This window comes from Centrocercus urophasianus, unplaced genomic scaffold (assembly GCF_019232065.1).
Source record: "Centrocercus urophasianus isolate 14NV4802_14NV808 unplaced genomic scaffold, USGS_Curo_1.0 seq_15, whole genome shotgun sequence".
Classification (NCBI taxonomy): domain Eukaryota; kingdom Metazoa; phylum Chordata; class Aves; order Galliformes; family Phasianidae; genus Centrocercus; species Centrocercus urophasianus.
In genome coordinates, this window is record NW_024884697.1 from 21,690,122 (window position 1) to 21,717,124 (window position 27,003).

General features: G+C 38.9%; 1 protein-coding gene across 4 annotated transcripts in view; it reads right to left on the reverse strand.

The window, feature by feature from the left end:
- CPED1 (cadherin like and PC-esterase domain containing 1) overlaps positions 1 to 27,003 on the reverse strand; it is a 144,053-nt gene that overhangs the window by 103,453 nt on the left and 13,597 nt on the right. For all 4 annotated transcript variants that reach the window (XM_042815426.1, XM_042815428.1, XM_042815427.1 and 1 more), the window contains exons 4-5: positions 9,558 to 9,664; positions 7,688 to 7,763 (exon numbers count right to left, since the gene is read on the reverse strand). In XM_042815426.1, the coding sequence (XP_042671360.1) occupies positions 7,688 to 7,763; positions 9,558 to 9,664 (183 nt within the window). The remainder of the gene's footprint in view (positions 1 to 7,687; positions 7,764 to 9,557; positions 9,665 to 27,003) is intronic.

Sequence of the window (27,003 nt, forward strand, 5' to 3'; positions counted from 1 at the left end):
CCCTTTTGTTAGATGAACTGGTGGTGGATTTTGTTCTGTCACCCGCAATCTCTCAAAGTACCAGAAAAAGCAGATCAGATGACAGTGACAGCAACTACGTTTGTATCTAATGAGGCCTTTCAAACAGTTTACACAGCTATGATTTCTTGCTCCCTCTCCCCCATTTCCGGCTCCCAAATTATTCACTTGTCTTTGGCTCAGATTTCTGGAGTGTAACATGAGATTCAACCCATGTGCAATAAAGAATAGCTGATTTAAGAGTTACAGCATGTGGATGAGCAAAAGGTTTACCAAAAGCTAAAAGTACTTTTGGACAAATCAAGACCTCCTGGCACCCAACCAGGTCATTGTTTACCTGACCTGGTAAATGGCCATGCACAGAGATGGCAGATGAAATGCATAGGTCAGTCTGGACGTGTGGTGATCTGCAAATGTAATGGATTCAACAGCAGAAGATCCCAGTGGCTGAACTACAAGTTCTCTGGTTGAATTTAGTGACCATCCCTCAACTGAAAGAAAAAGAAAGTGGGATGAACAAGAATGTGCCCTGCTCTTTATCCTTTCTTTATATAATTCTTTGATGTTACGAGAAGGGTTATGATATGGTTTTCTTTGTTAAATTTTTTAGTTTGCTCAAGATCAAAGAGGCTATATTTTATACACTCAGGAAAAAAAAAAAGAAGAAGAAGAAAAAAAAAAACAGCAAAAATCATTGTCTCTGTGGGAAAAAAAAAAGGTCATTTTGTTTCTAAAGTGCCCATCAACTGTCAGATCTTTTAGAAACATTTCAAGATCAGTTGAGTGACCTTGAAAGTCCATGGTCGTGTAATGAAGCACATGGCTATAGATGGGATGAAGCACGTAGAAAGTGCTGTGCTTTGTTCTGAGAACATCATCAAATCATTAATTTATTTCATAAAGGACATTGTAAGCTCTGCACATTAATATTTGCAGTCTTCATCCAATTTTCATCCAATTTTTCATCCAAATTCCTTTTAAGCAAGAAAAACATCACAACTTTAGAACACAAAAGGACACTGCTCCTGGATGCATATGGGAGACTTTCCATCTGAAATCTTCTGAACACATTCCTCAGTTTTCATAATGGCAATCTGTTTCTAACAGGATCTTGAATTTTCTGACACAGGAAAAGAAGTAATAATAGTCACCCCTGTTATTTTCAGCTTTTTTTTTTTTTTTTTGATACAGCACAATATTCAGAAAGGATCGAATACAGGTCATTTCTGCTTGCCTCTCAGCTTTGCTCTCTGACATGACTTCTCAGTGGGTAAGAATGACTTCATATTGCTTTTTGTGCTGCAATCATCCATCTGTCTGACTGGTGTGGGCTGCTGGAGATCAAAGAGTGGGCAAACGGCATTGCTACAAACTGTTCCTCTTCTGATATTTAAAGCTAGGCTCTTTTCCAAGCTTTATAGGTTGCTAAGGTGTGTTAAACAGCTGCAAAGACTTTGCATCAGGAGATGCTTAAAAAGCATTCAGTCTTAGGCAGACTCCTGAGCACATGCACAGGTAGGGCATTTTAATCAAAGCCCACTGTATACTCTTTTTGCTAAGCCATGTGTAGTAACCTGCTCTAATCTGTGTAACCATGAAAGCAATGACCATTAGAAGTGCATTTTTTTTTTTTTTTTCAGTGCTGATTTCAGAGAATTGACGATTTTAGAAGAACTACTGCTTTTACATGACTTGAGGTCATTGCAGGCTTGTCACAGAAAGCAGATCCATTCCATTTAATTGCCTTCTGTTATCCATTTGACCTATCTGATGAAAAGACTCTGAAACAAAGATTAGTACTTTCCTAGGGCTCACACATTATGCCTTGAGGTTGTCAAAGAAAGTGAGCCTTTAACACTTAGGGATTTACAACTGGTGCACTTTGAAAGGAGTGCCTCAAAGCAGGCACTGAACACTTGAAGGAAGCTAGGAGTAGTCCTGGCCCCAGTGAAGTGCTGGCAAAATCTTTATTGTTTTCACAGAAATGTGATTTCTTGCTTGATACTTAACACCCTTGTGATGACTTTGATGTGTTACAAGCTTCATTTGAGGTGGACACATTTCTGTAGGTTCAGTATCTCACTCTCTATCGTCTATTTATCCTACTGGCCTTGAAACTTCAAATTATTAGTAATTTCTGGAAATTTAAGCAATGGCTATCTAAAATGCACTTACAGTAGGAAACAAACAGTATAAGAAAGCAGGTCTTGATGTAAAGGAAATCTACGCTGTGGGTTGAAATGCACTGAAATCTGTGCTAAAAGCACCTGTGAAGTTTCAGAGTTAAAAAGAAAACCAAATGATAACACAGCATTTCAAAATACTTGTTTATTTTTGCCTCTAAAAACATCAGCAAACACAGCTTCAGTTCAGATTAATCATTTATTATGTTCATTGCTTCTCTATTTTGGCAGAGTACACATAAAATACATTTGCTTCTTCATTTCTAACGCATCCTCACATCCTCACAGTTAAAAGATAAGGATTTTCCAATATTTTCCGAAAGTGTTTCTCCTATGTGCAGCCTTCATACCAGAACATAAGTTTATGGATAAGTTGTAAAACCGTAAAAAGTATCTCAGTGAATGTGCTGGCTGATTGGTATGTGATTAGGGCTGTGATTCTGATAACACAGTAGAAGATATATGATTGAAGGCTAAGTGGGGCTTTCTGGACCCAAAGGCAAGCACCCAAAGGGGTGACAGCCAACTGCAGCAGCTGCAAGCAGAGCACCAAAGCCTCACTGCAGCTGGACAGCATTTTTTATCAGCTTCCGAGGGCCCCAGGACAGTGGCAGAGGAAGGGGAAAGGTGCTATTGCTTTCTGTCTCATTAATTATATCAGATGGCAACACCATCCAAGGCAAAGTGTAGAAAATAAAAGCAAGTAAACAGCCCTGCCAATGAGTGTTTCTAGATGTTGGCTAATGATGGGGATGGCAATAAAGGACTGTGATGGGTTTTAAGGCTTTCCTCTCCTGTTGCTTTCTCCACTCATCTTATCTTCATAGCCAGAGTCACTCAGGGACACCAGGTACAAGCAGGGCTGATTGGCCAGGCAGGGGGGAGGGAAGCTGAGGTGCTCCTCAGTGAGCACCAGGCAGTAAACATGTCACATAGTGAAAGCACAGTCACACAGCTGGACTGTCTTGGCTCTCCTCCCACCCAATTTCATTAGGGTCATGTCTATCCACAAACCTTCTATGTGATTAAAAATGTTGGCCAGCCCTGAAGGTGATCAAGGGAGCATGCAAGGCTCACAGGCACTCATAAAATCTCTGCACTAGTGACACTAATAAAAAGAAACCCAGAAGGGAGACATGCAGAAAAAGTATTGCTTCAAAAAGAATCAGTGGTCTGGATGGGTAGAGAAAAGAGTTATGCATGGCACAGGCGGGGCCCTGGATGAGGTGAAGCAAGATGTGCTTATGTGGAAAGACAGACTAGTCTGGCTCACTACAGAAACAGGAAAACATTCCCACTGCTTTGTAGGCAAAACCTGTCAAAGACAGTATTTGTTGTGCTTACATCAAGATGTCTTAGCTGTACCCTAAACTGAGGGTGGGCCATTGGGTTTCTGTTCACATTGTGGATCTCCCATCTCTCAGTAATTCCAGGAGGCGCCCAATCCCAGTTCCACCCCCATGTGAGGTGAAGCATGGAGTCTGAAAAAGTGAAATCCCTCAATAGCCTCAAATCTCATAGGTTTTTTTTTGCAGGAAAACTTTACTCATGGATCTCTGAAACAGATGCATCTTTTTCTGACCTAAGAAATAAATGCCAGGAGAACTTCCTTGGTCATTCAGTAGCCATGCCAGAACTTCCTCATAAACAGACATCAGTCATGTGACTAAAAACTGAACCAAATGCACCGTATAAGCAATAATGAAACCAATCTTCTCAGTCTGAGCAGCAAGCCTTTATTAGTCCCTTCTGTGCTGAATTTTAGGATCCATTACCACTCTTATACCACATCAAAAAATCACTGCCATGTGTCCATCATTCAGCAACTGCTTTCATCTTCTTCTCTTTTTCAATCCTATTTAACCATAAACATCCCAGTTTCTCCTCTAAACTAATCTTCCTTCGATCTGACTTCCCTGCGTCCATAATTTTTTTTCTCAGATGCTTAGAACAAATTTGAATTTTCAGACTGATGAAAAGATTTTCCATTAAAGAGAAGAAGGAAAGAAAAAGTACTGACCTGATATTTTCTGTAATTCTTTTCCTTTACAGCAGCCAAGCTGATATAGGGAAATATGGGGAGGTTCATACTCTCTTAAACACAAAGCTTAGCAGAATGAGTTACACAATAAATTAAAATAAATAGTCTAGGAATATAATCAGATAGAATAACATACTTAGAACAATAACCTTTATTCTAGTGCCCACTGCTTATCAGTGTCAGTGGTGTCATAGTCACAGTACATTCACAGAATCAGAATCACAGAATGGCCAGGGTTGGAAGGGATCTCAAGGATCATGAATCTCCAATCCCCCTGCCACATGCAGGGCCACCAACCTCCCTATTTAATGCTAGACCAGGCTTCCCAGGGCCCCATCCAATCTCTCTTCCTTGCTGTCCCCTATTCTTTTCTATGATTTACTGCGTCCTTAATAAGATCACTTAATTCTTACAGCAACTTTGTATTTTCACTTTTATAGGAAATTGGTTGACTCCTTGGGGAGATGACCAAAGGGCACACAGTGATAACAAACCAATGATCCTTTTCAACAGGAATTGCAGAGAAGTCCTGTTGACTCAAAGGATGAAAATAAGTGACTGATTTGAAAGGAAACAAACCCTTACTTGGAGGAAATATTGACAAAAACTGTTCTTTCCCCAAATAATTTCAGAATTGAGGATTAAACAAATCTTATTAACTGGCAGATTTGCTGTTGTTGGGAAGAAAAGTGTTGCAGAGGATGTCAAAAAAAAAAAAAAGAATAGCACACAAACAGAAGGAAATTGGTAGTATCTGGTTCTACATAGATATTTACTTAAATTTTTGCCTTTTTGTACCCTTAACTGCTACACTGAAATCAAATGATTCAGTTCTAATTTCACCGTCTGTAGGTAAGTTAGATACAGTACGTTAGATATCACACCTACATTTATACCAAACAGGATTTGTCTCTGAATTAAGACACTTACACCTTGAGGTCTGTTCTATTCAAAGATGAATCTCTCTCTGCCAGAGTCCATATTCCTATTTCCATCCATGGATATCAGTGCAGACTATACAGTCAGTGCAAAGCTATTCAGCTAATCCTAAATTATGCTGGAACTAAATATTCTCTTGTAAAGTGCTGACTCTAAACTTTACTTCTGTCAATTTGGGGAGCTCAGATACCAAGTGCTAGATTTAGTTCTCCAAACACAGATAGCCATTGCCATCTAGGATTCATAGGATACCCACCTGAGCCTCCAGCTGCTGGTCCAGAAAGACAAGGTTTCTCTGTCCACCTCTACTGGGTGTCCTGGATCCCCTCCCCCTGGTTCTCAGGTGGCATGATACTTGCAGTGAAAAATTACCTTAGCCCCTAAGCCACATGCTGATGTGGAGATATCTAGATTTCTATCAAGAGATGACTTTCTTTCTACTTTAAAACACTGCAATTAATTTTAGTTTAGCTGTCATTTAAAAATTATAACTAAGAGATGAGTAGCAAGCCTTCTTCAGTCTGACAGTACTTCAGCAGATGGCCAGAAGAAGGCTCTATTACTGACTGAGAAGGACTGGAAGAAAAGCTGCTGCTGAACTCACAAACCTACCTTCGTTTCAAAGGCACTTCAGCATTGGTTAGATTTCTCTGCCAGGAAAGAACTAGCAGCACACATATGGAATTGAATGCTTACAAATTGCCCTTCCCTAAAGAGGAGAGAACACCAAACAGTCTAACATACCACTGACACACAGTGGCTTGTGCCACAGTTTATGGACAGCAGTGAAAATATGCATATTTTAAAGGGAAAGCTCTGTGTGGTGAGTGCCTCTTCTGTTTGTGGTTTTGTGGCATTAAAATAACAAAACTTCTGCAAGTGACATTTCCCCAGATAGTAACCAGTGTTTTTTAAAAGCAGTCTGTTACTATACAAGTAATTATCTCCTTTCAAATTTTTAGAAATCTTCTCAGGTTTGTCTAAAACCAGCACTTTATCAGTTGTTTTTTTATATATACATTCTCATTCGCATTCCAGTGCAAGAGTCCCAAGGCAATATACATCACTGAAGACATTTTTAAAACTCACTCGGTGTAATAGAATTTCACTATAAAGAATTCTGGTGGGACCTGGACAGATATTCATTATACTGCATGTTCCTTATGATCAGTTTTGACAATTTACCACATCAGAAAGTTAGCAAATGTCTGACTTAAAGGGATATTTTGTGTACAGTTTTTTAAGGAGAACTCGTCACACAGGTTTTAAATATTCATCAATCTTTAAATGAAACAGTAAAAATTAAAAGGGAAATACATGTTGTTAGATTAGGAACTATCTACCCTAAGTTTAGTCAGGCATCCAAAAGTCAGGCATTTAATCTAGGCTGCTTGTCTAGGCTCCATTTACAGTGAGTTGTGAGAGGTAATTGGTGATACGTGCCTCCAGGGTGTAATTTAACCAACCTACTTCAAGGATGGAGTTTAAGATAAAATGGAGAAGTCTTTGAAGGTGCCCCTTTCTCTCCACTGGCTTAAGGGGAAAACTAGAATAATGGAGCAGAAGACACCTAATTTCTAAATGGTTCAGTGACGTGTGGTGTATCTTTGCAGTAAGTCTAGGACATATATAAAAGGACAAAAATGCAAGGCAAGGCAAGGCAAGGGAATTAGACCTACAAATCTAATGTATGTCTCTGACAAACAAAGATAAATACCAATGGGATAAATGTGGTGTTGGTTGTTGCTAGATTAAAAAAAAAAAAACAAAACACAAACAAATAAATAAAAAAAATCTTTCAAGTAAAGTTTATATAGTGAAGATAGATCATAAAATCCAAAATAGCATTGATGATATTTAGATATTTAGTGATCTAACTGAGAACAGAATGTGCCCCTCCAAAATTTAAATAGGCTTAATATGGTGCACAACAGTTTTGTCAGTTTCTATTTGGAACTGAATTTCACCCATAGTAAATTAGAATTCTCTGGCAACTGTCCCATGATCTCCACACATTTCTGGTCGATGCTCTTAATATACAAAGGCTTTTTATCAGTAAACTATGTCTGGACTGCAACCAAACTCCAACTCCTACTCTTTCTCCATGCCACAACATTTTTATAAAGCTGAAGAAACATACCATATTGAACCCAGAGCTTTGAAGTCTAAACACCAATACACCAATACACCATATTAACATAGAATAGTCCAAAAATAAGTTACTTATAGCCAAATTATTCCTGTAGTATGCAGTGGTCAAACAGTGCAATGTTTTTAACTGAAAAGATACTGCTCAACTACAGTCTGTATTTAAGTGCTGTCAGAAACTGATTACCATTCTTGTAACATTTTCATTGATTTTATTCTTTTTATTTTTTCTTCTTCTATGCATTACTGACTAAAAATACAAAGGAATTATAAGTATAATGGTCTCATTTCAGAGACTTCCTATGATGACTAGTAATTGATCTTCACCATATGCATATATTAGAGGAAATTAAGTTACCTGAAAAGGCTTTTGTTATCTGGCACAATCCTTCTTTACTGCAAAGGAAATACTGAATTTCTGGAAGTAGGTTTACCTGTACATGAAAGGAGAAGCTTTAATTATTTCATTCAGAAAACAGCTAAACAGTTTTTTTTTTTTTTTTCTTTTTTTTTTTTTTTCTTTTTGCTCGATCCCTCAATGGCTTTCTGCTTATTTTATCAGGAATGCTTCATGCACAAAACTCCCGTTAGTGTTACAATTTTGCCATCTCTGCAACATGGAATAACAAATTTCAAACATGGGCTTTTACTCCACGGCCATAAAACGATAACATTTCAGAGTTATGATTCTTATGTCTGGTTGCTGAGCTGTCACCCCTTCCTTGCCTGCTTTTTCAGTGCACAGAAACCTTTTACGCCTCTAGAATTTCTGTGTTTGGGCACTGTGGTAAGCTAACATAACAAAAGCACATCCAGTCTCTGCAACAAGAAACTGTGTTGGGCTGTCATATGGACATGTCAGCAGTGAGCAGTGTTAGTCCAAAATCTAATGTTATCCAGAAACACAGGCCATCTGGTTTAAGTCCCTGCTGTGCTGCAGTCTTCCTTATGGAACTTAGACAATGCCTTTGATCACCTTATACCTCAGTTATCCATGTGCAAAACTTCTGGACAGGCAGAGTGTTGCAAGGATTGTTATATAAGGATCAGATACGGTAGTATTGCATTGAATGAGTAAAAAGCACTTTGGAGAAGCCCAAGAGGTTTTATGATCTGAGATCTGAAATCATAGCATCTGTATTTCTAGCAAACTGGAACTGCTATAAAAATTACATTTTGGATACAGTGAGATAAGGCATCCTGTCTTCAGCAAACACACAGAAGTGTTCCCAGCACGTACTTAATACCCAAAATAAATGCTTTCCAAAAGTAGCTCTTTTTCTCCCAGTCTCTCAGATCAGAGTCTCACCACTATCTGTGCTATTTCACTTGAATCATAAGACAAAATGTGTCCACAACTTGGTCACCATTTTTCAAACAATATCCTCAGCTTGTCACTTATATATTTCACCAACAGGCCAGGCATTTACCTATCTAATCAATCTAAATTGTACCCACAAAATGATCAAATTAAAAAAAAAAAAACAAACAAGCAAGCAGACAAACAAGCAAATAAATTAATCTTATCATCACTGCTGCTTTGCACTATGAGTAAGCAGACTGCTGTGTCAGAGCAAAGAACTCCCACGAAGGCTTTGGAGGGTGACATTGGTTCAGCTCACACATTGTAGGTACAGTCACAGTTTGGAGAGGTGCCTGAATTGTGTTTACAAGCAGTAATTGCATTAGATAAAACTCAGGAGTGACACAAACAGTGAAGCCTAAACTAGTCCAGCTTTATCTCCTGCTTGTTTTATTATTCTAAAATATTGCCTACATTTGCTAGATGTTTCTCCTCATTCCTAAATTTTATTTTTCTAATGGAGTGCTTGTTTAAATTTCCTCTAACTTCTGTAGATGCTTTTGCTGCCAGACCCTCACACTGAGGTGGCCAAAAATGCAGAAGTTCAAAATAAAGAAGAGAAGAGCAAAACTTGGCACTAAACAGCTTTAATTCCATTTATATTGAAATCCCTACATCCAAAATATCACATTATGTATAAATGGAAAATCGCTTTTGATCTCTGGGCATCATATAAAATGAAATGCTGATATGTGAAAAGTATTTTTCAATAGAGAGGAAACTTGAAAAAATTGTTTTATATCAGTTTAATCATTCTGCTGCAGTGTAAAAGGGGAATCAGATACATTTCTTTTCGTGAGTGGGTGCTGAAAAACTGGGCTACCCATGTGCCCTCACTCCCACAAAGAATACCATAATCTCATACCTTCTGGAATAACTCCAGTTGATTCAAGTCATCTCTCTGAATGCAGCTAGTATCATCACCTTTTGTGGAAGATAAGCAGACCAGAAGATCCCAAGGGCTTATGCTACCTATTGGGAATGAAAAGAACCATACTGAGAAAGAAAACATCATGCAACTCCTATTAGAACTAAAGTACTTTGAGCAGAATCCTGAGGAAGAGCAAATGGTTGGAGTGCTGAGTACATGAACAGCTACATGTGGCAGAGGGGAAAATGACATTTAACTACCAAGCTTTGGATCTATATTTAGGTATTTCACAGCTGGCACCTCCAGTTACATCTGAGACAGTTCATGATGCCTACTGATGTCCAGTCCCCTGGTGTTTGACCTGAGCTGACATAAATCATCTGTTTAGCATTCAGAAATTAAGAAGTTCAATAACTTGGTGTTGCTTTGATCTCTTTTCTGAACTTCTCAGTATGCACATCTATAACACATAATGTGTGTTATGACCTTCTGTGGTCTTTCACTACTGGGAGAAAAATTTTACAGTAAATTTTACTGGTCGTGCTATTGTAAATTGCAGTAATTCCCACTCAGAATTTTGGTGTGGCAGCTTCCTAAATATGAGATAACAGATTGTTAAGAATCTGGTGCACATGAGGAAAATTATAGAAATTATAGATTAGAAATAAATAGGTCTTGGAGCCTGCCCATACATCAGTGTATGGTGCTGTGCAGAAAAGCTGGTGTAGCCTTTTTTCTTCAAATTCACTTTACAAGAGCCAGTGCTATAGTATAAAAATTATTAAGGCATGTAAGGAAATTCAGGCACAGCAGAATCACTACGTGCTCTTTCATGAAAGAAACATTCAAAAAACTGAAGTTTGACAAAAAATGGCATAGATCACAAATAAAACATTGAAAAGCCACACAAGTTAATACTTCAATGCAAAAGATTGACAACGTTAACAACCTAATTGATGGACTTAATCAGTTGTGTAATTATCAGATAAGCTAGACATTGTGCCTTTGACTAATAAACATCTTTGAATAAATCATTATAATTATACACAAATACAACGTCTAACTGTGTGTGAATTGAAAGGGTGCTGGAGGCAACTTCATTTCTCAGAAGTAGTTCATTTCCTTCCTGCGTTTATTGTTGCACATCCTGGCCAGGGATGAATTTGATCCCTGACTCCAAAGGATACGCTGCACTGTGTATCATTTGCCCTTTAGGACACAGCAGAGTGATCGATATAAATGCACCAAAGAAACCAGAAGGAAAAAGGCCCTCTGACCCAGCTTACTTCTGAACTAGTGCCCAAGACGTGGAACACATAGCTGCTAGGAACGATTTTTCAGGACAGGTTGAATGCCTGCCACTATTTGTGTTTTATATTTAGAATAATTAGACATCTAGCCAGTTGCTTCAGTACAGAACAATCAGAACTAAAACATGCCTATTTTTAGAAGGCAGGAGATTTCCTATTAGAAAAACAGTGTACACCTTGTGCTGTCTCCCAAATTCAGGCTGACAGAGCACTTGGACTTCTATTTAAATGTATCACTACATTTCTAGTGATTTGCGCCTGAAATAAAATATGTTCTTGGAAAACAAAAATGAGAAGGAAGTTGGTCACAACAGCTATTTCTGAAACAGGATCTTCATGAAAAGAACTTAGAAATTGCCTCACAAGGTCTAATTTTTACTAGAAAATTATCATCTCTTCTATAAATTTGACAGTTATCAAACTATTCTAAAGAAAAAAGTGCTAGCATTATTAATACTGCAGTAACACCTAATGGCTTAGGCAAAAGATCCCAGTGTGCCAACAAGAAGCAGCCAACATTTGTTTGTCAAGAATTCATCATGTATCACTACTTTAATTTCTTCTGACAGAGTAACTGATGTAGAGAACAAAGAGGAAAAGCAATGAAACAATTACTTCATTAAGTCTTTTGGCACTATTTCTACATAAGAACTATACATACTATACATAACCATAACTGCATAACTGCTTGAAAAAATGAACTCTACATTGTCACAGTGGATTTTTTTTTTCCTCAGAACCTCAAAAATACGCCACTGTATACTCAATTCTGTTCAAATTTTTTCATTAACAAACTGAATGATGGAACTGCAAATGTATTTACAAAACAGCAACTGGCACCAGGTTTAGAGGAAGAATAAGCACTTCGGAGGACATGATCAGAATTCAAAATGATGTTGATAAATGGTCTGATTGAACCAGAGGAAATTCAAAACAAAGTGCCATAATTTCAAATGAGAAATCAGATGGACAGATACAAATGGTAAGAGGGCCCTACCGCAGATAAGAGCCAGAACCATAAACTGCATATGATTCAACTATAAATATATATTAATAAATATTATATATATATAATTATATATATATAAATTATTAATATATTTTAATATATGTTAATATATATAATATATATAATACTATTGCAGGGTCAGGGAGCACAGACTGAACTGAGTTTGGTGAGAAAGCATTCACTTATGGAAGTAGCTGCTTGTGTATATATCTGGCTTAAAACATGACAGAGCAAATTGTCTTACAAAGCAGGCTTCAGCCCTGCAATATAATCAGTTTACAGGGGGCCAAAAGTTTGCTAGTAAAGAGTGTAGAGCGGAATCATAGAATCACAGAATGGTTTAGGTTGGAAGGGACCTCAAGGATCATTAAGCTCCAACCCCCCTACCACAGACAGGGCCACCAGCTTCCTTATCTAGTGCTACGCCAGGCTGTCCAGGGCCCCATCCAACCTGGCCTTGAACACTGCCAGGAACAAGCTAGCAGAAGTGTGAAGACAGAATGATAGCCTACCTGCTGTGTTCTGGGCACCGGACTTGACTTTATGCATCCCAGCACCTCACAGGGCAAGTTGTGGGGAGGTCTGAGGGAGGTGGGAATTCCACATTTCTGATGATCTGAGCTTCACTGAGAACTCTCCAGAGGAAAACATCCTTTGAAGCCTATTTCTGGATACAACAGTTCAACTGTCTCACTTGTGTAAAGATTAGGATGCCACTTGTGGGACTGAATGCTTCCTCTTTATTAATCTGGCCTTTTGAAAGTTTTCAGTATCACTATTCTATGTACAGGACTTTCCCTAAAGGAATGTCTTATCCTTCCCCAAAAAACATAGAATCATAGAATGGCCTGGGTTGAAAAGAACCACAATGATCATCCAGTTTCAACCCCCCTGCTGTGTGCAGGGTCGCCAACCACTCAACCAGGCTGCCCAGAGCCACATCCAGCCTGGCCTTGAATGCCTCCAGGGATGGGGCATCCACAGCCTCCTCGGGCAACCTGTTCCAGTGCATCACCACTCTATGAGTGCCAAACTTCCTCCTAATATCCAACCTAAACCTCCCTTGTCTTAGTTTAAAACCATTCCCCTTGTCCTATCATTATTCACACTCTGAGTTATTTACATTTCTCTTTTAATGCTTCTCTTGATAGTCATGAGGTAATTTGAACTCACTACCACAGTGAAGAACAGTCACTCTGATAAATGAAAGATGGTGAAGTTTCTGTTGTTTCCTGAGTTGTTCAGCTGTTTATCTGTCCATGTGTAAACCTCTCACTGTTTCATACTGTATGCTTCATGCTCTTGCTGAGATTGACTGTACTCTTCTACAGTCCAGTCCAGCAACCACCTGTTTAACTTCTTATATTGGAATACTAGCCCAGTCTATTATTAAATGGGGAAGTGGCCCTGCATGTGGCAGGGGGGGTTGGAGATTCATGATCTTTGAGGTCCCTTCCAACCCTGGCCATTCTGTGATTCTGTGATTCTGTGATTCTGTGATTCTGTGGAATATTAATGACAGTGAAGTATTAGAAGTGTGGGAAAAAAACCCAAACCTAACAACACTCTATGCATGAGGCTGAGATTGTTGGACACAGCCAATTCATCCACAAAATATTCTGTATTGGTGCTGTATGGATGCCAGGTAGAGCCTGGAGGATTCCAGGGGACAGCTGCTATTCACTCTCTGGAGAACATTAGGGTTTTACCTTGGCTTAGTGACCCCACAGCTAAAATAACCTAAAATATCAAAGGAAGAATTCTTTGTGGAGGAGAGACTGGCAAGAAGCAAGTGGAATCAGTTGAATTCTCAGGACAGCTCATCTGTCTCTTAAGTGTTTAGTAAGAAATACTGCCCCATGAAATTAATTAATGTAAAGTCACAAATGAGATCAACATTTAGGGAGTGAAGTCCATCTGAAGTCCTAACAAGTGGCATCATCCATGAGCAGAGGGTAATGCTTGACTGTTCTGTGTTTCCTCTGCAAATACTGGCAGAGAGATGACAGATTTAAGTTCAAATCAGGAGACCTGGAGCTTCCATTCTCACCTAAAAAATTAAAATGTTATTTTTTTACTGTTTCTTTCATCAGCAACGTCTAGGCAGAAAACCTACTCTTCCTGTCAATCTGTAGCAGAAATTATAAAAGTACAAAAATAAATGAGTGCGACAATCCAAAAGTTACAAGTTTCTTCCAGAATAACTCTTCTCTAATTGAGGCAGATATCTTCCTTTTTCTACCTGGAACAAAACTCTAAGACTGCTCTGGGTTTACTCACAAACTTAACCATTTACCTTCTGGAGTTATGAGGTAATTAGTTACCTCACTGCGATACTGCTAGTACAAGGCAGAGGATTGTCTTTAGAAGAAGCAAAGATTTCAGTTGCAGACATAAACAAAAGAACAGAGTAGAGATGGGACAATCCTTTCTCCATTAATTTCACTTTCATTCAAGTAATAGATTTACAGTTATCTCTTCAATCAACACTCTGGGTCATTATAACTACTGTAAGTAGTTGCCACAGCCACAAGTGACAACCATGAAGGTATTTTCAGACTTCTTAAAGCTGTGTTTTGCAATCTATAGATAATTGTTTGTCTGCAAGACATCAGAACGCAGTGCACAAAAAAGTTGCAGCATTATTAAGCTATATTCACTTTTACTTTTTTTTTTTTATATGCAACCAGACAATGAAAGGAACACTGGAAATAAAAGCAACTAAAGTACATTCAATAGTTGTACTAGTCTGAGTTGGGATGAGAAATATTGTAGCGCACTAGATGCATTAGACAATTCTTAGTTTATTGGGAGTAGCACTGTCAGGCTAAGAGTAATTCTCTGCTGAGCTCTGTTCCAGATTGTAACTCTTACGACCAATATTTTTTATCATGGCATAATCTGAACTCAGGCTGTGAAAATATGCTATCAAAATACTTTATGAGCTACAGTAAAGTTCAATAGCAAACAGAAGGGATATGTGTAAGTCTGGCCCACTGGCAAACACACCGAGGTCCTTCAAATACTCAAGCCTGTTATTCCACTTCTGTGCCTACACATTGTGCTTTGGATGAATATTCAGATGACTCTCGCACAGCCTCCAAACATGGGTACTTTTTTGCAGAGCCTCGGTGAAAACAAGGGCATTTAGTTAGCCAGTACAATATGCTCTCTATGTATGAAAGATAACATTACAGTCCCAGTGCTCCCAAATACTGGTATTCTTACTTTTTATGTATTTTAACAGATCAGATATGTTACTAAAGCTGCTAAATATGTATCTCACTCACACAAGAAGTGGGACTGAAAACTAACTGATAAAAGGCACCAATGGAAAGCTGCTCTGCTCTATGCTGGTGGGAAAGTCAGGCTCTGTTCCACTTCAGGAGGAAAGCTGAGATCCGTGCTGCTTGGAGCTGCAAGGGAAGGAAGGTTGGATGGAGGGAAAGATGCATGCCTTGAGGGAGAGAATTCAATGCTACGCAGAAAAGGGAGGAAACCACGCTGCTTGCGTGGAGGTTTGCTCTTCAAGACTTAGAGGACAGAAAAGAACTCCGTTCTGCTCTGTGCCAAGGAAAAAAAGCTGTCTGACACAATTCCCTTTGGAAAACATTCACTCCTACTTGATCCAAGCTACTTTAACAAACAATTATTGGGACTACATCCAGGAAAGAGCTTGGTATCGCTGTTCTGCACACCCTGAAGCGAAGTCATATGAAAAAGCAGCACGCAGTCATGAAGTGGAAGGATGTATCACGAGTGCTTGGGACGCTGCGTACAGCAGCTGCAGGGGTACCAGAGCCCCATGTCTGTGGTGGCAGCATCTGAGTGATTGCAGCTGTGTGACTGAGTGTATGAGCTCTGCCTGTGTGTGTGAGCACTGAGCACGGTGGTGTTTGATCACCTCTTCAAGAAACAAAGACACATTTAAAGTCTGAATGGCAGTCCTTGATGACTGCATTTACACCACTTGGGTATCCCAGAACAATATTCATTAATGAGTCATATTCCTTAATACTCAAGAGGCAGGAAACAGCCATGAAAGAGAAACAAGGGAATAGAGAATGGCTAAACTAAGCAGTAATAGGCTGCAGTCTCAACCACTGTCCCACAGTCATCTGCTGTGTTTGTTTTCTTCTTGCTTGGTGGCCATGCAGAGCCCCAGGCGTAGTTTAGGAGACAGCACAAGTCAGGGACATTTCCTGAAACCCAGAGATCAGACCACCCTCAGTTAGAGAACAAAGAGTTTAGAGACATGGACATGAGCCATATTGCATCACTTGCCCTGAGGACTAGGGAACTGACCCATTTTATTTATGAGTTAAATAAAACCAGAGAAAAAACAGTGATAGGATAATTAAGCTATGGCTAATATAAGGGTGGCTTCCAACAAAGATACTTTTTCTCTGCAGCACCCCATGCTGCTGCCAATTCCACTCACCTTGCATGCCATGTGGTAGTGAAAGTAGATGATACACATCATCAGAACTACCTTGCCAGGCATCCATGGAACATTAATTCTAAAACAGAGGTTAAAACTTTCTCTCCAGACATTTTAAAGAAAGGTAGCATCAGACCTCTCACTTTCGAAGGTCAACAGGAACCCTTCCATAGTCAGATTGGCAGAAAAAGTGTACTGTAACATATGGGACATGAGACATGCCATGGATACTGGTAGAGAAGGAAAACTGCTTTCTCCTATTTCACACATCATCCCGTCACAAATTGACCTACAGTTACATTCTATACTAGTGCATTCTGGAGTACTTTTTTCTTTCTATTTCTAGTGCTTTCTCCAAAGGTTTTCTAAACTTTTTCTAAGGCTGCAACACTTCATTCCAAGTGAAAATGGGCTTAGCGTGCTGGATTCTGAATATTGAAAGTCCTTGTCTTCAGCTCACTCTTTGAAAACATTACCTCCATTACTTTTTGTTTAAGACTGACTTAAAAAAAAGAAAGAAAAAGCTGCCAGTGTAAAATGGTGTCACTAAAGTTTTGTAAACTGAAGATTTTTATTTACTGTTTTTTATTTTGAGAGAGAGAGAGAGAGGGAGTGAGAAAGAGTGGGAGAGATGCTGAAGCCAGGTGGAGAATATAGTTTTAAATGCCTAAGCTCCATTCAGGTAGATAATAGCTAGATCTTGTTCTTATTTTTTTGTTTACCTGTTCAACAAAATACTAAGGTATGTCAATAGGTTTTCTATTTTCTCTCCTCTTAAAAAATAAAAACAAAAACACTTGCAGCAGTGGTTTTATTCCAAATTTAAAAAATGGTTTAGACTTATTTTATCATTTTATATGAAAAGTCTTAAAAAAAAGAAATATTTAATAAGTCTGTAGCCCTACTGTCAGATGTAAAATAACTGTGGTAATGCCAGATTTATCTTGCACTTACACAGTGCATGAGAAAGCCTGGTGTATTTGATGTTCAAATACATTTTAGTAGTTGCTGTTAGTTAAAACTGGAACTCCTTCTTATAGCTGAATATTTATTTTGGATAGCATTACCGCAAAAGTCAGAAACAAAGTCATTACAACAATGAGCTTGTTACAGAAACACTTTCTGCCTTGAGTCACTTTCCAAAATGCATAGCAGTGAGCTCTTCCATCCTTCCCTCTGTCAAATTCTGAATATATTTTGCTTAGTGAAGCACCATTGAGGAAACACCCATTTTTTAATCTTCCTGCCAGTTAAGGTTGCTCATCCTTATTTCAAACTCTATTCCTTTGCTTCTCTTTAATCCAAGTCCCCTCCATATTTTTTCCCTCCACTGTCAAAAATGGGCATCATGTTATAAGGAAACAGGTCCGCCACAAATGATATAAAATAGTGATAATTAGTTCCTTTCTAATCAAAGAGGAGGTGTCGGTGGGTAGTTTTGGTTTCTGAATAGGTCAGAGAAGCTTCCTTCCACTGCAACATCTGTGCAAAGCAGGACTGCATCCAAACAGACAGCCTCAGGGGCTGAGTAAAGGAGTATTCAATATCCGAATGAGAATCAGCTTTGACAGAGTACAGTGAACATCAAAATGGTAGAATTTATCATTTCCTTCATGAAGGGAAGGTTCCAATTTTACTGAAAATAAGCTGCATCAACAATACGGTATGTTACCCTTTCAGAAAGGTAACCCAACCTGTGGGTAGCACTTGTAATGTCTGGAGCATTTGGGAGATGCAGCAGTCAAAAGAACTGTCAACTGAAATTGGATGCAGCTGAAGAAGGTTGGAATCTGTATGTAGGAATGTAGTAGGTTGGTGGCAAATTACAATGAAGGCCCACACAGTGTAAAAGCTCTTTGCTATCTGAACCAACATCATGGAAAATAATATAAAAAATAAAAATTAAAAAAAATATTTGTTTTATTTCAGAAGTATATGAGTGCCTCTACCTAAAATGGGAGCACAGTGGTGGCAGACACCATACTTCTCACAGCTGACCAGGGCTCAGAGCCAGCAAATGTCTCAGAAAGGGTGCACAGCTTCCAGCAGCCAGAATGCTGGGCAACACTAATGCAACAGTCCCTTGGACAGACTGCTCTGGGGACAGGCTTCTGGCAGGACTGACTGTCATCGTCCCGGCTCTACTTTAGTGGACAATCATATGACAGTTGAGAATAGATACACATATTTATAAACTAGTCTCTGCTTGAACCCCATCAGAGCCAGGGTTCATTCCATAATTTGAATGAGGGAAACATTTTAAAAATACTTGAATAAACAATTATCTGTTGTTACCTTCTTCTCCTGTAGACTACATTTAAGAAACACTGCCTGGAACTGTCTAAAAGGATTTGCATATTACTCACATATTATAAGTCTTGTGTACCTTCACCTCAATCTCTTATGTTTCTTTTATTTCAGTGGACCTGCACATTGCTGCTTTCCCTTGGCCAACGTGTTTATCTGCTCAGACACTGGTGTTTTTCAGATTCTATTAACATGACATAATTTATTCCAGGAAAGTTTTAATTTTAGCTCACTGTGTAATCACCGTGCAATATTTTAATTATTGTAAATTCTAAGTCAGCCTAATGAATACCACTCTGTATTGGACTGTATGTTCTGTTTACATGACTAAAAAAAACATTCAAAGAAAGGCATGTTTAGTTACTTTATGACTAAATACCATCTTTTGTTTATAACTTTACAAAGTTCAATGTCCTTACACTTTTGTTATGGACAAATAAAGAATTTGTCTTCCTCAAGGAAAAGAGGGCATTTGAAATGGGGTTTTTGGTACAAATCTGCAGCGGGTTTATTTTAGTGGCGCAAAGAAACTGTTTGCTCTTCTGCTAGAAAACACAGATATGTTCTGCTAGTAATTAAGAAGGAGGATACACATTGTTCACAAAAATATACAGTGCACTTACATTGTCTAACAAGAAACCACAGCATCACATTATAGAGAGGCATTTACTTGGGTATGCCAGAAACTGATCTGTTTTGTATTGCAATCAAGGATGCCTGTGGCATCCGCTTTCAACCCCTTGGCAAATAGCCAGGCATAATTGAAAAATGCAAAGTTAAAATGTGACCACAACAGAGTATGGTTCTGGTATACATTTTTTCCCTGAACCTATATGAACTAACATTTGACGAAAGCAGAAGAAATTTAACAAGCATTAAATATGCTTGTAATAGAGCATGCTCTGAGGATCACCACATTCCTAAGAATTTAGCTTGTTTAAGAAATTCCTTGCTTAACAACATACAAAAAGAATGCTTCTGAAATTTATGTATTACTTGCCAAAACCTTTCATGTGACTCACATAACATATATTTTGCATTAAGAAACAGACCAGCTTTGCATTCTGTCAGCAATATACTTTTTATCGACAGTTAACCAAAATGATTTTTGGTAAAAAAGTTATATCTGCTACTCTTATACATATGTGTGCATTTGTGTTGTAACCCACAATATAATTCTGCGTCTCGCCTCAGCATTATTATTTTACACAACATTTCAAATTACTTATTTGAGATAGAATGATCTTGTGCTTTTGCTGGCATACTCAGATCTCCAGCCCTGCTTACTTAACCCCAACTCCACAGGGTTGTTTACACTTGCAGAACCTGATTTCAATTTACTTTAATTTTCTCAGAGACTTTTGTATTTATAAAAGCTGAGCATCTAGTGACCTCTCTATTCCTGACATTTCCTTTACTCTCCACTATGAAAAAGAACAAAAACCCCAGTGTCTCATTTCTGTTCCAAAAAAACTAAACTGCTTCCTTCAGTGGGTTGGTCTTTGTAATTGAAAATGGCAACCAGATGTTTACAGAACACACCAGCAATTTTCCTTGAGGCCTTTGCTCTTTATAATTGTTTGCTGAAGTTAGTTGGATTTCATGGAAACTTGTCTGAGGCTGTAGCAGAGAGCAAAACCGATCTCTTCCTGACTATCCTCCAAATAATTAAAAATAAAAAGCTAAAGAGAAGTTAGAAATAATGCTACATATTCCTGTCAATACATCCCAAACTCCATACATAACCTCTTACTTAAGGAATAAATTTAGCTCTCATAGGAATTCATACCGGTTCATAAAAATCATTTAATTTCAGATCATATAATTTACTTTCTACCTTCTTCAACTTCAGCTGTCTATACTCAATGTATCTCTGATTTTGTGGTCCTTCCCCTTTCCCTACTCCTGTCACGAACATTCTTCTTCATAGTTTTTTTTTTCTTTTTTTTCTTTTTGAGGTTTTGTATTTTAAGAAGATGCACAAGATATTGCAAACTGCGTACTGCTGGGGCCTCAGTTAAAGCCCAGACCTACAGGTGATTTGTACATGGAGTCTCTCCATCTGCTTTAGAAATAGCTGTGTTTCCCTGTTCAGTTCCTTACTTGCCTCATTTCCTTCTGACTAGCCAATAAATTTCAGGAGATCTGTGAGTCCACCTCATTCCCCCACAGTGGAATACAGTAGAGCCAATAAAATGTTCTTGGTTGTTTTTGTGTTTTTTTTTTCTAATGGCCTCTTACAAGGGATGCCCCACAAATCCAGGTAACTCATATGATTACTTTACTAGTTTTACACCTCAGCATCTCTTAATATTGAAACTATTTTTTGCATCAAGACCTATTTACTAGGACACAAAGTACAGACTACTCTTCTTTCCCTGGCGGTAACCATTTTCTATGTTTTATGTTAACAAATACATTCCTCAAGTCATCTCACTCCTCACATTTATTTAAGAAAGAGCACTTTTGCTCTTTCCTCCTGTCTCCAGTCTGTCCTCTAATTCTCACTACTTTTGCTGATATAGAATGTCCTGAAAAATAAGAACTGAATGTCTGACAGTCACCAGACATGGCCTTAGGGGCCTCTAAAACTTATGGCTGTACTTAATTCTCTAGACTAATTAGCAGCACTAATGACAATATTACTGGGTGCACTTATGAAGTAGCACTTCTGTAAGTTCCCACCTTGCTGCTGGCCAGATGTCAGCAATTAAGCCTCTGTTCAAAAGTGAGAACTAGAGATGATACAATACATTAAGGGAATAACATAAATATATGAAGCAAGAGCCGTGTATTTTCATCCTGTTTTTGACAGTGACTTAGATGGTTTTTATCCTTGTTTCTTCATCTCTAAGATCCATGTGGTCACGTTTCTCCACTTCTGAGGCCTGACATAAATAGAAGTGGGCAGACATAGACATTAACTTCCTGCAGAGATTTTCTTTAAACAGCAGTTTTTTCCAAAAGCCACCCAACAAATCAGAAGAAAAAAGAAATGACAAAGTGTGATTTGGAAGGATGCTTTATCATAGAGGCAGAATTTTCTTTCCTCTGTCCCCGATTGCTTCTACTGTCAAACAGCACCCAGAGAGGGCCAGAAACCTGCAGCTATCATCATTCTCCATCTGCTGAGCACCTGTGCTTGCTCCTGGAGGCTTGTGCCTCCTGATATTCCCCTAACAGCAGCTTCTCAGGCAGCAGCCACTGAGTGCAGGGAAGCAGCAGATACTCCACGTAGAGCTGAGAATGGAAGCATAAACAATGTCTGTTCGTCAGTCTTTATATCAGCATTTTACAGCTGAATATGTCATATTTGAATGTATTCAGGATGCTTTAGCAATGAGGGATTATACTCTCCTTGCTGAAATATCTAAGTAATGGTATGGGATGCCACCTTAAACGCCACACAGATCTTCAGAGCCTAGTGCATGGAGAGAAGAGCCGAGATTCCCTTGGATTTGCTCACTCTGATCTGTTGCCTCACTCATCCCTTCCTGAGCAGCTCCACCCAAGCACTGCTCCCACAGCTGCAAAAATTCAGATAATCTCAAAGTCAATTACTGGAACTTAGGACTACTCTACACAGCCAAGCTGTATGAATTACAGCGTGCTGTTAAAATGGCAGAAAACAAAAGAGAATTCAATGCAATCATACTGATAAAGTTAAGAAAGGGGAAATAACTTCAGATCTAATATTCTTTGCAATATATTTAAATTTAAAGATACTTACAGTGTATGATTTCCACTGAACAATTTCAGGCAAATGAATACGACAGACATGAAATATCACGGTATTGGTTTCAGTTGAAAAAAAAAATCAAGATTTATTAAGCCAGGAGACAAGTATTGACCAAAGCTAAAATGGGTTGTTTTGTGGAACAATACATCACAAATAAATAAAAAAATAAAAATAAATCAAACAAAAAAACAGCAACAAAAAACTTCAAAACCAAATCAATATATGTACTCTAACAGTCTTTCTAGAAGTCAGAGTGAAGTTTAAATCATTCATCACAGTATTCTAAAAATAGGAAACAATGTAAAATCAATAGAATGGAAATGGTTTATGATTCTTTTTTGAAGTCATACACTGCTGATGCACAAACTTCCACCAAAGTATTAGAATTACCATTCAGAGATAGCAGGGAGCATATGACATTACAGTGCATTCAGTTTGCCTGCTGCACAGTTGCTTTTTTCTATGGCCAAACTAACCAACTATCATTAAGGCTGTGTAGAAACTTTCCAGCTCCAAAGGCTAGCTGTAACAGAAATTTCCATGTAACTGCAGAATGAATTTCAAACTGTCTGGTCAGATTTGTAGTGTACAACTGCGCATGTTTTTTAGAGCCTTCAACTTTCTGGGCTTTGCGTAATTATTAGTAAAGGTGAAGATCTGAGAAAAGAAGCATACGACTATTAAGGGAGAGTCACCATTGCCAAATGAATCAGGCATATGGAGCAAAGTGCAGAAATGCTGACAGTTTCAAAAAGAAAGATATAAGTAGTTCATTTAATTCTTTCTTCCAGTGTATTTCTTCGATGTAATGTGAGAAAAGTAAGGAATTCAAGGAAAACTTAGAAAGCAGACAGCAATTACAGAACATTATTTTTGGAAGGCAGAAATGCGTTTTGGTGCCTGTGGTTTCATTCTGAAATTAACTTTTCTTAGGGAAAAACACTATGGATATATTAGCAGGCCATCACAGAGTCATCGGGACTCACGAACCCTCTCAGTCTGCTGTGGCCCCGGAGATGAGAGTTTCTTAGGCTGAAAGGACAAGGGAGAAGGCAGAAGACTCTGGAAGATATTTTGAAGGTTCTCTAGCATTTGCCTTTCTTTCTTAGGGAGGACCTAAGAATATCTGAAGAGTGTCTGAAGCAAAACAGTTCATCCCACTCACCTCTGACAAAGCAAAACAACTCTGTTCTGGGTTGAGGAAATAACGCTCAGGAGAAAGCCCAGATATGTGGGACTTTCTTAATCCTTCTTTTGATCTTAAATTCTGTGAGGCTGTGTGACACCAGTTTCAAACCCCCCCCTCCCCCCCGAGGCTATGTTAAAGACAGAACCTATCCCAGAGTCTATGCCTGTATTGTCACATTTCAAGAAGAAGCAAGACACTAAGCATGCCTTCTTCTGCCTAAGTGGCAAAAAAACCACGCAGCTGTGTCATTTATAGATGGCCTAGACAACCTGGTATCTTTATGATCAGTGGTTATCCAATCTCATTTGAACTGTCTGTATTGTTAAGGAGTTATTACAGGTGCTGCAGATGGAGTGATCAAGGTTGGAGAAGACTCACCAGAGCTGTGTACAGAGAGGTGATCACTCCCCTGCTCTGGCTGGCAACACTATTTCTGATACCAGCCAGGATGCCATTGGCCTTCTTAGGCCACCCGGGCACACTGATGGTTCATATTCACCCAAGCACTGACCAATACCCCCATGTCTGGATCCTCTGCATAGTCTTCCAGTCACTCTGTCCTAGCCTGTAGTGTTTCCTGGAATTGTTGTGGCCAAAATGCACGACTTGTCACCTGGTCTTGTCTCCATCCCTTGGCTTTGGCCCAGTGATCCAGGCTGTCCAGACCCCTTGTAGGGCTTTCCTACCCCCAGGCAGATTGACACTTCCTGCCAAGTTGGCATCATCTGCAAACTTACTGAGGGTGCACTCAGTGCCCTCATCCAGGTCATCAATAAAGATACTGAACAAGACAGGCCCCAATTCCGTCCCCTGGGGAACACCATTCGTGACCGATCACCAACTGGATTTGACTCCATTCACCACCACTCTCTGGGCCCAGCCATCGGGGCAGTTCTTTAAGCAAAGAGTGCACCTGTCCAAGCCATGGGCTGCCAGCTTCTCCAGAATACTGCAGGAGACAGTGCCAAAGGCTTTGCTGAAATCCAGGTAGACCACATCAACAGCCTTCCCCTCATCCACCTGGAAGATCACTCAATCATAGGTGGCTTGATCCCCTGGTTGTCTTGCACATGCCATGTGATCTCCCTCAAGATGATCTGTTCCCTGGATCCTCTCTGCAACCATTCTTGTAGATGAGAGTCACACTGACAAGCCTCCAATCTTATGGTACCTCTCTGGTTGACCAGGAACACTGATAGATGATGGAAAGTGGCTTGGCTATCACCTCTGCCAGCTTCCTCAGCACCCTTAGGTGGATCCCGTCCAGCCCCATGGACTTGTGGCAGCCCACATGGAGTAGTAGTGTCTAACCGTTTCCATTTTAATAATGGGGAATTTATTCTGCTCCCCATCCAAGACTTCCAGGTCATGGGGTAGAGGAAGAAAAACATTCTCATAGCATTTCTCCCCGGCAGTAAGGAATTCAAAACAACATTGCAGCCCAGGTGTGTGGCATCTCTATGGCAGATCAGTGTGCAGAGCTGTCACACTGGGTTTCAAAACAAGAGCCGAACTGGTCCCAAAACTCATAATGGGCCAGTGCAAAATAGTTAGGAATGTTTTGTGGTGAATTTTTTTTCCATATATGACTTCTGCTAGACTCTTGGCTCACTGCCATTCTAAACAAAAATTCCTTTTGAAATTAAACTGAACATTCAGAGATAGATGGGTAAGACAGACCGCACTGAAAGTGCACAAAAATAAAGGCACCAGACAAGAGAAGCTACATAATATCAAGTAAAAAGGAATGACATTCAACAGATTTTTTTCACAGCATTCGTGATCCTTGATTCTCAGATCATTACCTTTATCTTTTTATTAGAGGCTCCAAGGAATATACTTTAAATCAATTATAGTGCTCCTATTTGAAAAATGTTATGACAAAACATAGCTCAAAATATCCTTCTCCAAAACGTGGTCTGTAAAGCACTCTCCCATCCAGAACAGTAAAACCCATCATTTGCTGGCAAAGAAAAATAACTTCAAGCTGAACTTGTTTCATTCTAAATAAAGATCATTGTTTTGGTATGCAGACATGTTCTTTTACTTTTGCTTTTAAAATGTGACTTTAAAGCTAGGCACTTACATAACCAATGGAAAACTTAACGGCATGCTTCTGTTGTCATGAAATGGAATTAGTGACATCTTACTCTTTACCTTAATCAAAAAAAAATTACTTTTTTTCAATGCATCTAAATTCTGGAAGCTGCAAAGTGTTTTTTTGGAAAATAATTAAAATTGTGTTAGTCTGTTTTTTGATTACTGGAAAAACACTGCTGTAACTATCGGTACTAGACAGACAGTAAAACATGAATGTCCACAATCAAGTTCATTTCTGCAGAGGTGGTGTTTACAGGGTAAAAACCTGTACTGATGAACCTGAATCTGATTTGATCACTGTAGCAAAATCTAGTACAGTGATTTTTTTCCAAGGCCTAACTGAACTTGGCATGCCCAGTTCTTCAGCCATTTGAAACCAAAGTATTTCACACAGATGGTGAAATACAAATGGTCCCCAGAGATGCTGCCTTGTCTTTGCAGCCTGACACTAGAAAAGACTGTAAGCACACTGTGTCTTGTCACTCTAAGATGGAAAGTACACAAGGCAAGGAGTAGATGAAAGGTGACTGTGAAAAGTGATTACAGTAAAAGAGAGCAAGGCACAGATAATTTATTAGTACCCAATGCAGCCTGCCAAGATAAGTATATGTATCTCATTTTCAAGAAAGTTTCTTGGAGACAGTTGAAATTTATGGTGGAATCTTGAGCAGCCTCAAACATGCTGAATAATTATGTTTTTCATCTATTAAACTATTTAGATCACTAAAGCACAAAGCAAAACTGAGCTCTCTGGTAGCCCCAGGAATTTATTCAGATCTGAATGATACAAATGCCACTCCCTTTAGCATGAGAAACAACCAACTGCATTATTTGAGAGGTTGGACTCCATGATCCTTATGGGTCCCTTCCAACTTGGATTATTCTATGATTCTATTTTACTACTAACAGAATAGCAGCCTGTGTGTGTTTTTCAAAGCCTTCCCATTCCAAAGCTGACTTCCAGAATACCAAATTAAGATCGCAGTTTGACTTCATATCTCTAAAGTGTCCAAGATCACTTAACCACAGTCAGCATACATAACTTGTGACCAAAGCTCTTCTATCAGGCACAATATAACTCCACATCACCAAGTTATAGTTCTTTGTGCAAGACATGAAGTTTCTTCACTAGCCTTTTAACAACAGATCAAACTTCTACAGGAACTAAGAAATAACTAACAGCAATTTCCTTCAGCTTCTGGTACAAGTTCAAAATGAACTCGTGCATCATGTTCTTTAACAAGCTTACTGCATACATTACAAAACTATCAAAATATTTCCTCAGAAAAAATCATACCTTCATGCATGCAACTTTCCTTTAAGAGAGAAAATGAGAAAGAGTTTT